Source organism: Sphaeramia orbicularis, chromosome 10, assembly GCF_902148855.1.
Source record: "Sphaeramia orbicularis chromosome 10, fSphaOr1.1, whole genome shotgun sequence".
Classification (NCBI taxonomy): Eukaryota; Metazoa; Chordata; class Actinopteri; order Kurtiformes; family Apogonidae; genus Sphaeramia; species Sphaeramia orbicularis.
In genome coordinates this window covers 36730096-36740221 of record NC_043966.1, presented here as the reverse complement: position 1 = coordinate 36740221, position 10126 = coordinate 36730096, and the positions used below count along the sequence as shown (strand labels likewise).

Genomic DNA, 10126 nt, shown 5'->3' with positions numbered 1-10126 from the left:
AAGAGGCTGTGATAGGAGGGACCACAAATCTGACACCGATTTCATCTGTTGTGCAACATATGGGTTTGGTTTTATTGACATTTTTTACAGAGTTGGACATCATTCTAATGATTCATTTCACTGTCCTGCAGCTTAAGGCTTAGGGATTGTCAAGGCTGTGTACAATATCAAAACACACATTTGGTTACTTTGACTTTTTTGTTTGCTTTTTGAGCTCCCTTCACTCAGATCCAACATTGTGATTAATAGATACATATAAGGTTACGTTTACACTGCAGCTCTTAATGCACAATTCAGAATATTTCCTTAAATCTGATTTATGTGTGTGGTTGTTCACATTATAATTTAAATGCAACTGTCATTTACGGCCTTGAAGTGTGTGTTTATGGAAATAAATGTGGATCTCAGTGGGTCCCACCTCCTCCAGAGCAGAATTGTGATGTCTGTCACATTTCAAAGAAGTAAAATTTGTAAATAAAATGAAATGAAATGAAGTCACATCGCAAAATATCAGATATGTATTCGATTTAGGACCACATATGACGTGGTCTTGGACTGATTGGAAAAAATCTGATTTGTGCTGTTCAGACTCATTAAAACAGCAGATATGGGATATGGGGAAAGTCAGATTTGGGTCTGCAGTGTGAACGTAGCCTAACAGTAATGAAGGCAAAGACTTCATACAATTAGGCTAAGCATAAAACTAAACTTCCCTCCACTGTGGTCCAGCCATTTCATCACATTTAAGTATGTAAAGATCCCACTTGGTGGTCAGTGTGGACGTTAGGTGAATTCATTTGTTTCTTTGTAGTTGTATTTTATGATGATCTATTAAATGAAATACAAAGCAAACTTCTATTTCTGCCTCATTCTACAGTTTTCACATACACAGGGTGTCCACAAAGTCTCTTTACAACTTAAAAAATGTATTATAGAAGCAGTTGATCAGATATGTTCATCAGATTTGTTCTATGTACTCAGTGGTTTTCAGAGTTTTTAATCACATAGTGGGATCATGTGCAGTCGAATCATTGGTCCACCAGATCAATTACTGCAAATGTTGACCTTTGACCTTTTGACTGAATATGTGTCACCACAACTGGATGACCTTCAACCAACCATCATTTTCTGGGCAGATGGTGCACCACCACATCGGGTTCTGCATGTTGGTGGGTTCCTAAATTAAACATTTCCAGACCAGTGGATTGGAAGGGATGGTCCAATTCCCTGGACACCTCATTTACCAGATATCACTGCCCTGGATTTATTTCTATGAGGTTATGTTAAAGATACAGGACATCAAGGACCTGAAGGAAAAGGTCACTGATACCGTTGAAACCATTGATGAGTCTATGATACAGCCAACATGGAAACAAATCCTGTACCATCTGGATGTGCTTCATGTAACTAACGGTGTCCACATAGAGGTGGATTAAATGAGGCAAAAAAACTTTAATATCTACTTTTCATTTTGTAACAATTTCCACAGCTTTTTTTATTCATACACTTTTGTAATAATTTGTTAAATAGTAGAGACTTTATGGACACCCTTTATATCACTTTTTGCTGTTTATATACATTCAGATTTCTGCTTCTGATAAGACCGATGAATATCCACTGATCGTACAACATTAAACATGTTCTTATTTCTCTATTTGGAGATGATGCTGGCTGCCACGAAGGTCTCACCATACTGGTTCTTGGCTTTACAGATGTAGTTTCCAAAGTCGATTGTCTCCATGTCTTCGACCATCAGGATGCTCTGGGAGACCCGTGTGGTGTGGCCCATTCCTCTGTTAACCAGCCTCCATGACGTCTGGATGTGAATAGGACGATGGTGCTTCATGGTAACAAACAGAGTCAAACATCAGCCACCGCATTATTCACAGAAGCGTGAAGCGTTCCATTAAAAACATGTCCTCCTGTTAGATACATTAAAGGTACAATTTTATACATATGTCATGCCACAAGTATTAGCTTAAAGAAGAATGTGTATATCAGTGGTTCTCAACTGGTCTGGCTTCGGGACCCACTATCACCCCTCAATGACAAGCCGCGACCAAAATTAATAAAAGTTAAACTTCTGAAATTTATTTAGTAAAATTATGGTGTGTTTTGAACCCAGAGGTGGGTAATCCCAGGTTCATCAAGTCAAAGTCCTGTCATGTACTGGTTCCAACCTGTTCACTTAACACAGCTGATTCCACTAGCACTGGTCTACAATTTTTTAGAAATGATTTGCTTCAGACATTAAATGTGTTAAATGTTACGTATTTTAATAAGATTAATTGGAAAATAAATGGCAAAAGTGCCGGTTTGCTGATATTGCTGTTGGGTCTTCTTTTATGCTATGAAGTGTCAGGACTTCCTATTTTTTTGAGGCATTTCGCACTGGGGGCGGGGTTACGTACTACATCATTGATGTGTTTGATGCTGGTTCTTGGGTCGGCGAGGTGTCATATTGTGGTTATCCCCTAAACCAGGGGTGGGCAATCCTGTTCCTCGAGGGCCGGTATCCTGCATGTTTTAGATGTGTCCCTCTTCCAACACACCTGGTTCACATAAGTCTGTCATCAAGCTCTGCAGAAGCCTGATAATGACCTTCAGGTGTCTTGGAAGAGGGAAACATCTAAAACATGCAGGATACCAGCCCTCGAGGACCAGGATTGCCCACCCCTGCCCTAAACCTAAACCTAAACCACGCCCCCGACAAAGCACATACGGTAAAATGCCCTGAAAAATAGGAGTACTGTGAAATGTCTGGTGTTAATTACGATCACAGTGCATTACCACCATCTACTGTTGGGGAGTGTGAATGGTCGGTGCACGGCTCCATAAAAAATAAAGCACAGGAGTTGTTTCTTCACATTATTTTTTGTCCGGACAAAGGTCGACGACCCACTGAAAACAGGTTTACAACCCACTTTAGGGTCCTGACCCATCAGTTTTGAATCACTGGTGTAGATGCTAATGAGTGTTGAAGTAGTTTTACTTGTTATAAAATGCACCTTTAATCCCATTCGTCCTACCTGACCCGGGTAAGTCCAGGTGAATCCCACGTCCACCTCTGGCTCCCCCAGGACAGTGCATGTTACGTTGACATTATCGCCTCCTCTGACAGAGTCTGGAGAAACTTCCACACCCACAAACGGTGGCCCGCTAGGAACTGTCAACAAAAAAAAGTGTGATTTATCAAACACATGTCCTGTACACTCATCACACAGGTGGGTCAGTGTTGGAATGTAAGTGATTTATCCATAAAGAATGACTGCTGAGTGTGTACGACTGACGTGTGTGTTTGCTTATGTGAAGTTTGCATTTGAGTTTGTGTTGTACTGGGAGCACAGACCGTTGAAGTGGGTTTACACAAAAGCCTTGTTTATTCTTGGCAAATATACTCAGGTTAGGTAGCTAGTGGTCTCTGCTAGCTAATGGATTAAACGGCCTCTCAACTTAATTCACAACGAATTAACGACAATTCACTTCATCACATGCACGCTTACAACAATGGAAAATGTACCTTTATGTTTTTTACTCTGTTAAACACTGTTTGAGGCTGGTCTTTGTTTTTTCCTTTTCTTTCATTGTGGTTGAACTTTAAATGGCTCCATGTGCAGACAGGTTGTGCACATGTATGGTTTTACCTGTGACCACAACTTGGCTGTAGTTTTTCTGATTTTTCTTTCAATTTTATTTTACATAATTAGAACTTTATCTTCATTTTACAGTAAAATGCTGGTCTCGGTTGAATGAGATTGAAGGGCAGTTTAACTTTCTCTGATTACATGAACACGGTGGGTCATGTAACGTAATGTAAGCTTTGTAAAATGGCTTAAAGTACACCATAAAAATGAATAATTGATAAGTTATTATATCATAACATGGTCCTGAAGCCTCAATCTGTCTTCTCCATCTGCCTGTGAAACAAACTAAAGCTAAACTCTTTCTAAACCTCCACACCATTTCCATTTCTAAAATTCCTCTCATCCTCCTCCCGTCTGAACAATCCAGGCGGTGTTTCCATCTCAGTCGGCGAGTGTTGTCAGCAGTAAGAGGAGCAGGCTTTGACAGCTCTGAAAATACAACCTTTTCCTGGAAGCAAAATAACCAGCGTTTGATTCATGACTTTGTTAAAATGCTTTCAGCGTGGTTCCCCATACTCAGTACGGTGGAAAGCTGTTTGACAGATAAAAGAGCAGGAAAACGGTTTCTGATCCTTAACCATGTGTTATTTACGACCTACCCTCCACATAAAGCAGCTGGTACTTTATGGAGATCTGAGGGTTGCCTCTGGTCACCGCTTTGCAGTAGAAGACCCCCTGATACTCTGGGCTGGGGTTCTGCAGGACAAAGCCTTTGGTGGGGTCATAGGTCATCAGGGTGCTGTTGGCTGGGATCTCCTCTGGTGGGACCTCCCTGTGCAGCGACACAGTGGCCTGTGGGTTAGTGACGCGACAGGGAACCACAGCAGGTCGATCTGGACGCAGGTACACGATCTCAAAGTGGATGGCAGACGGGATGAAGATGTTGTCTTTGTCTGGACACAGAAAAACACTCGTCAGCAGTGACTTTTAACAGAAATAACACTCAATTATGTAAAAGCAAACCTAGTTAATTTAATATTCAGGTGGATCATCTGGTATCAGGATTGGATGTACAGTATGAGATGTTGTTTCGCCAATGGCACTGACTGATACGGATCTGTTTTCTAAATCATAGTCAACCAAATCAACTAATATAACAAAATAATGTCTTATTACCTGAAATTAATGACTTGTTATGAAGAAATGATGACTTATTATCTCTAAAGTATTTCAAAATAATTACCCAGTATCTCAACATTAATGAAAAACTCATGAATTTTTTAAATGAAAGACAACATAATGTAAAGATGGGAGAGTTTGAGCCCTTTTTTTGCCCAATCGCTGTCATTTTTTCCCCCAAACTAACTCATTATCTTTAAATATTAACTGCTTTTTGTGACTTACAAATCTATTTTTCAAGTCGGTGGAAATGGTCACCCATAACACACATTAGTCTTTTTATAGTTAAAACTACATCCTCACTTGCTTCATATTAATAAGACATGTTATTAATGATGTAATAATCATATACTGTAATTATTTACGAATAGAATGTCAACATGATGACCTGTGAAGTAGACGTATGAGGAGTAGACTCTCTCATGGTCCTTCTCACACTCGACGCCGTCACAGACGATGACCCAGCAGCTGTACAACCCTGTGTCGGCAGCAGAGGGCGACGTCAGCAGCAGTTGACCGTACTTGTCACTTTGCTTGATGCTGGAGGCGGGAAACAAAGGTTAAACACACACATTAAAGACAAACAGCTCACATGAATGTCCAGTACCTGAGGCGAGAGTCGTTGAAGGTGTCCAGGTAAGTCGGGTACGACCAGCCGATGTTGGTACCTTTGCAACGCAGTTCGATATTCCTCCCAGGCGTCAGAGTCGTGGTTTCACCCAGACGCAGGAAGCGTCCTTTATCTAAGACTTGGGTGAGCAGAGACTGGCCTTTTCCTCCACTGTCTTTAAGCTTGGGGTGACGCATCTTCACCCGTTTCCCTCCAGGCCGGATACGGTTTTCTCCAACATCTTTTCTGCGTTTTGGCTGTTGGCAGGAACCTAGATGCACAGAGGAGAGGGACGAACCAATAACAACAAATCATAGCATCATCTGGTGTTAAAGTCTGTGTTCAGGATTCAGTCTTTTCAGTAGCCCCTTTTACACAGCGCTTCTGCTACGGGAATATTTCACCTTCACTCCGAAACGCCGTTTGTGTAAATTAAATGGTGGGATCATTTGGTCCCACCTCTGTCACAGCTCTGTAACACCTCTGGAGGTATTAAGAGAACCGTGATAAAGGTGGAATCATGATTCCCGAAAGCTATGTAAAAGGATTACCTCCTGTTCCGCAACCAAGGTGTTGTATTACGTGTGACCCCCACAATGGGGGGATTAAAAAATAAGCATGGGCCATGTACAGTAAACTAACATATCAACGCGACCAGAAAGATATTGAACTGGGGAGACGCTGAGATCCACCAGCTGTTGTCCCTTTGGGAGGAGGACTCTATCCATGCTAACATTTGTGGAACAGTGAAATATGGGCCGACTCAAGAGAGGATAGCAACACCGCTATGCTCGGGGTATTTCTGACACAGAGGTTATATGTCACACTATACACTGTGCTGCATCACCACCCCTTTGATTCCAGAACACAGGTCCGCTGTGTAAAAGTCCAGCCTGTCTCACCTCTGTTACTCCTTTGGTTTGGCTGTGGAAATCATTCAGTGGTGGAAAAAGGTGGGATCACCATCTCGCCTTTTTTCCGGGATCTCTGTGTAAAAGTGACTATAGACACTTGGCTGCACAATATTGGAAAAAAACTGAGATTGCATTTTTTTTCAACCCTGCGATATATATTGCAATATGAAAAAATACTGAGAAGTATATAATAGCTGTGTGGTGTCGACGTAAATGGTCAAACAAACTAGTGGTGTTACCTCTCGTTGTGGCAACAGATGTGAGGCACTCATGACACAGAACACATGCTTTAATATCATCTTTCTTGTAGCCGAAATAATTCTAGATAAATAACATTGGTTTTCTTTTTTGTACCAAGTATTCGTTTACGGTGTTTTTCTCTTGTTCGTTGCTCATTTTTCAATGTTGTTACCAGTGACTCACTCCAAACTGATTAAGAACAATTGTGACTGGTGGATTGCTCCCTGCAGTGTGTGTCACATACCCTTGAAATTAGATGAAAACACACTGAGTTCATTTGCCTCCTACATTGCAGGACCTGTGATGTGACTATTGCACACACGTACACCACAATGGCGATGCTCAAACGATATATTGTGCATCTCTAATAGACACCAGTGTCAGATCAGAAGCTGCTCTTTGTGTTTGTCCACCAGCTGTGACAACACTTACACAGGAAGTACAATTCTTATTACCGGCACAAAGTGTCCAGAACCCAGTGTTATTCTCTCAGTGGGCACAGGCAGAGAACACAAACCATTAAAGAAAAAGAAATACACAAAGTAGGCTTGTATAGACTTTCAGGACCTGTTGTTTTATTCTTCCATGCAGAATTAAGGAGAGCTGCAGAAAAGGTCAGCAGTAAAGGCTAGTTAATTAGAAACGTCTGTTTTCGTGGCTCAGAGGCAGCTGGTTTGAGTTGGTGTGCAGAAACGCTCTGCAGGACAACTCACTGCATACAAAATTCAGCTATTTACATGCAAACGTGTAAAGTTCAGTTAACGGTCCTGGTCCCCAGTGACCCATTTTAGGATCAGGGTCACATTAGAGCCACATTACATTTGTCTAAGCTGATTGTGTTAAAACCACATGTTACACACAGAAACAATAAGGTGTCTTTCCAATGAGGTCTGATGCATGTGTACATGCATTTTACACATTTTGTGTCATAACCCCAGTTTAAGGTGAGGGTTCTGTGAAAGGAGTGGATGTTAAAAGGTTAAAGTAGACTGGTGCCATTGGACTGCATGTTAGAGGATGGATTAACTGTTCACAAATGTGTTATTTAAGGAACATTTACTCATTCACAAATGCACCTCCCATCCTACGCTTGGTTCCTCCAGCCAATATTTACACAGTCTTAGATTATCTAATCTAATCCTCCCATTCTTTCCAGGTTGCAATCCAAGTTCTGATGAAATCAATAGTACTTCTGCATAACTCGTCGTAACTCATAAATGACACACGTAAAGACGGAGACTTACCATTTTGCAGCTCCACCCAGAACAGTGCCAGACAGAGCACAATGCAGAGCTTCATGGTGTGATGGTAAGGTGGTGGTGGTGTTGGTGGTCAGAGGGGTGAGTTCTCTGCTGGGTCAGTAAGAACAAGGGTGTTTGGTTCAGATGTGGAGCTTCACTGGGACTCTGCAGGATCCAGATGCCCAGTTTAGATTTCCTGCTCCATCCTCCTCACACAAGGAGTGAGAAAGGGGGAAAATAAGTTCAGACCTTCTGTGTTTACTCCCTTTACTTTGTGCAGAGAAGAAACACAGACTCCAGAGCCCTCTGCTGGACCACAGGCTGAATTATACAGTATTTACAATTAGAAGTGTGAACCCACAGGCCCACATTTTTAAAAGTATAGAGAAATTTGAGGTCAGAACATTTTTTTACATTATACTCTTACATTGTCATGAAATACTTAATATATAGTATTATATTAGTTGGAAACACTAACAGGAACTAAAGTGTGTAAAACCTTTATTAGAAATGGAAAGTAATTTTCACAATTTTATTTTTTATTCTATGCTACCTTTGAATTATTTTCTCCTTTTTTCTGTTTTGTCGTGGTTGTTTCATTACTGTGACCTACAGTGTATAAGTGTTAAACTGAAAACCCTAGAATGGACTAATTAAACAAACACAGACTGTAATGAAGGACTTCTGTGTTTTCAGCAGCCACTGTAAGGGAGGGTGCAATCTGCAACTTCACCCTAGAGATGACTAAACACTCCCACTGAAATTACAACCATATAAACTTACTCTGATAATCTACACAACAGTCTGCTCATCTGTGGAACTATACACTGAACAAGCAAATATAAAATAAAACAAAAGTGTTTTGAGAATACTGCCAAAAACATCACAGTATTCTTAATTTGTTTCTGTAAAACCTATCAATATTTAGTGTTTTCTTATGAAAAGCATGTGTTTCAGGTCAGAAGTGAAAACATGAGGTCCTCTCTAAATGTCCACTGAAGGGCTCTGTCTTCAGTTTCCCTTGGTTTATGGACAAGCTGTTCACTATACTGCATCTACCAAGGCCAGACAGTCCTGGAAATAAATCCAAGAAGTTGGCACTTTTGTGATGTGGTCGTTTAGCAAGGATCTAATTTGTACAAACTTTAAATAATAGAATCAATATTGTTATATTTTAATTATTATTATACTTTTAAAGGGGAATATTATTGTAAGACCATGGCTTAGAAGTCATTTACATTGGTTAAAATAATAAACCACCAAGACAAAGGAAGTGATGTGACAGAAAGTTATGGTATTATGTGTTGAGATGGACATTTAAGTGTTAAACATGGAACTTGTAGAGGAACCTCTGTCTTATTGTAGGGTTCCAGTCAGATGTGTTCCATGTTCTACAGCTGCCTTCCCCACATTTTAGAGTGGAGACACGAAAGTTGTGATGCTAAAGTACATAATGAGAACATGATATGACTTCATTTTTATGGCTAAAACAGAACAAGAGAATTTTCTGGACAAGGTTATAAATCTTGACCTCATCAAACAGGCCTGAGTTATAAGATGCACCATGATGAAAATGATGTAAATGACACAAGATCAAAAACATAGTAAAGGATGCCAAATGATATTAAAAACGTGTCAAATCTTGTAAATGATGCAACAGGAGGAAAATGAAACAACACAACAGACACAAAATGATATATAAGACAGACATAAATTGTGTAAAACATGCATCATGACAAAAATGTAAAAGATGCAACAAGATGAAAAAGTTAAAAATGCAAAGTAATATAACACAACATAACAAGTCTTTGTAAAGGACGAAACAAGCCAGATATGAAACAGAGCAATGGACGCCAAATGATGTAAAAGACACAACACATAAATTATATAAAACATGCATCACGACAAAAATGAAAAGATTCAGCAAGATGAAAACATACAAAGATGCAAAGACAAAAAAAAAGACGATGACATAAAAGACAACATGACAGAAGTTATGTAAGAGATGCAACATGATGAAAATGTGAATGGATTTCAACAGTTTTCACAATTGAATTGTCAGTAAAAATGCAAACATTATTGGAATTAGTTTATTTTCAGTCATATATCCATTTCGAAACAACAGAGGAAGAGAGAAATAATACGATTTTGACTGAAAAAAGGCTCAGGCAGAAGCAAAGCTTATTAATGCCTGCCTAATTTATGATGTAATTTTGAAGAAACAAGAGGTTCATTTTCAGGATTTCAAGCTGAAAAGTTTGGGAAACACCGTCTTATTCTTCCTCTGAGTTTCATAAATGTAGGTGCTGCTGTGTTCACATAAACTCCATGTAATGAACGACGCCTTCAACACCACCG

General features: G+C 39.9%; 1 protein-coding gene across 1 annotated transcript; it reads right to left on the bottom strand.

Annotated features, from left to right (window-relative positions):
* Positions 1 to 1567: 1567 nt before the first annotated feature.
* pdgfrl (platelet-derived growth factor receptor-like) lies at positions 1568 to 8022 on the bottom strand. The gene is made up of 6 exons (XM_030144765.1): positions 7772 to 8022; positions 5371 to 5644; positions 5152 to 5303; positions 4244 to 4537; positions 3030 to 3166; positions 1568 to 1840 (listed from the first exon to the last, which is right to left on the bottom strand). Exons 1-6 carry the CDS (start codon positions 7824 to 7826, stop codon positions 1652 to 1654), a joined length of 1101 nt encoding a protein of 366 aa, XP_030000625.1. The 5' UTR covers positions 7827 to 8022; the 3' UTR covers positions 1568 to 1651.
* Between the last annotated feature and the right edge of the window lie 2104 nt (positions 8023 to 10126).

Bases quoted from the DNA above. Each gene is read 5' to 3' on its own strand.
- pdgfrl (XM_030144765.1), bottom strand. From the start codon at position 7,826: ATGAAGCTCTGCATTGTGCTCTGTCTGGCACTGTTCTGGGTGGAGCTG. The intron at 4,538-5,151 runs GTCATCATGTTG...TTCTGTGTCCAG, and splicing joins CTCATACGTCTACTTCACAG to ACAAAGACAACATCTTCATC. The intron at 3,167-4,243 runs GTAGGTCGTAAA...TTTTGTTGACAG, and splicing joins CCAGCTGCTTTATGTGGAGG to TTCCTAGCGGGCCACCGTTT.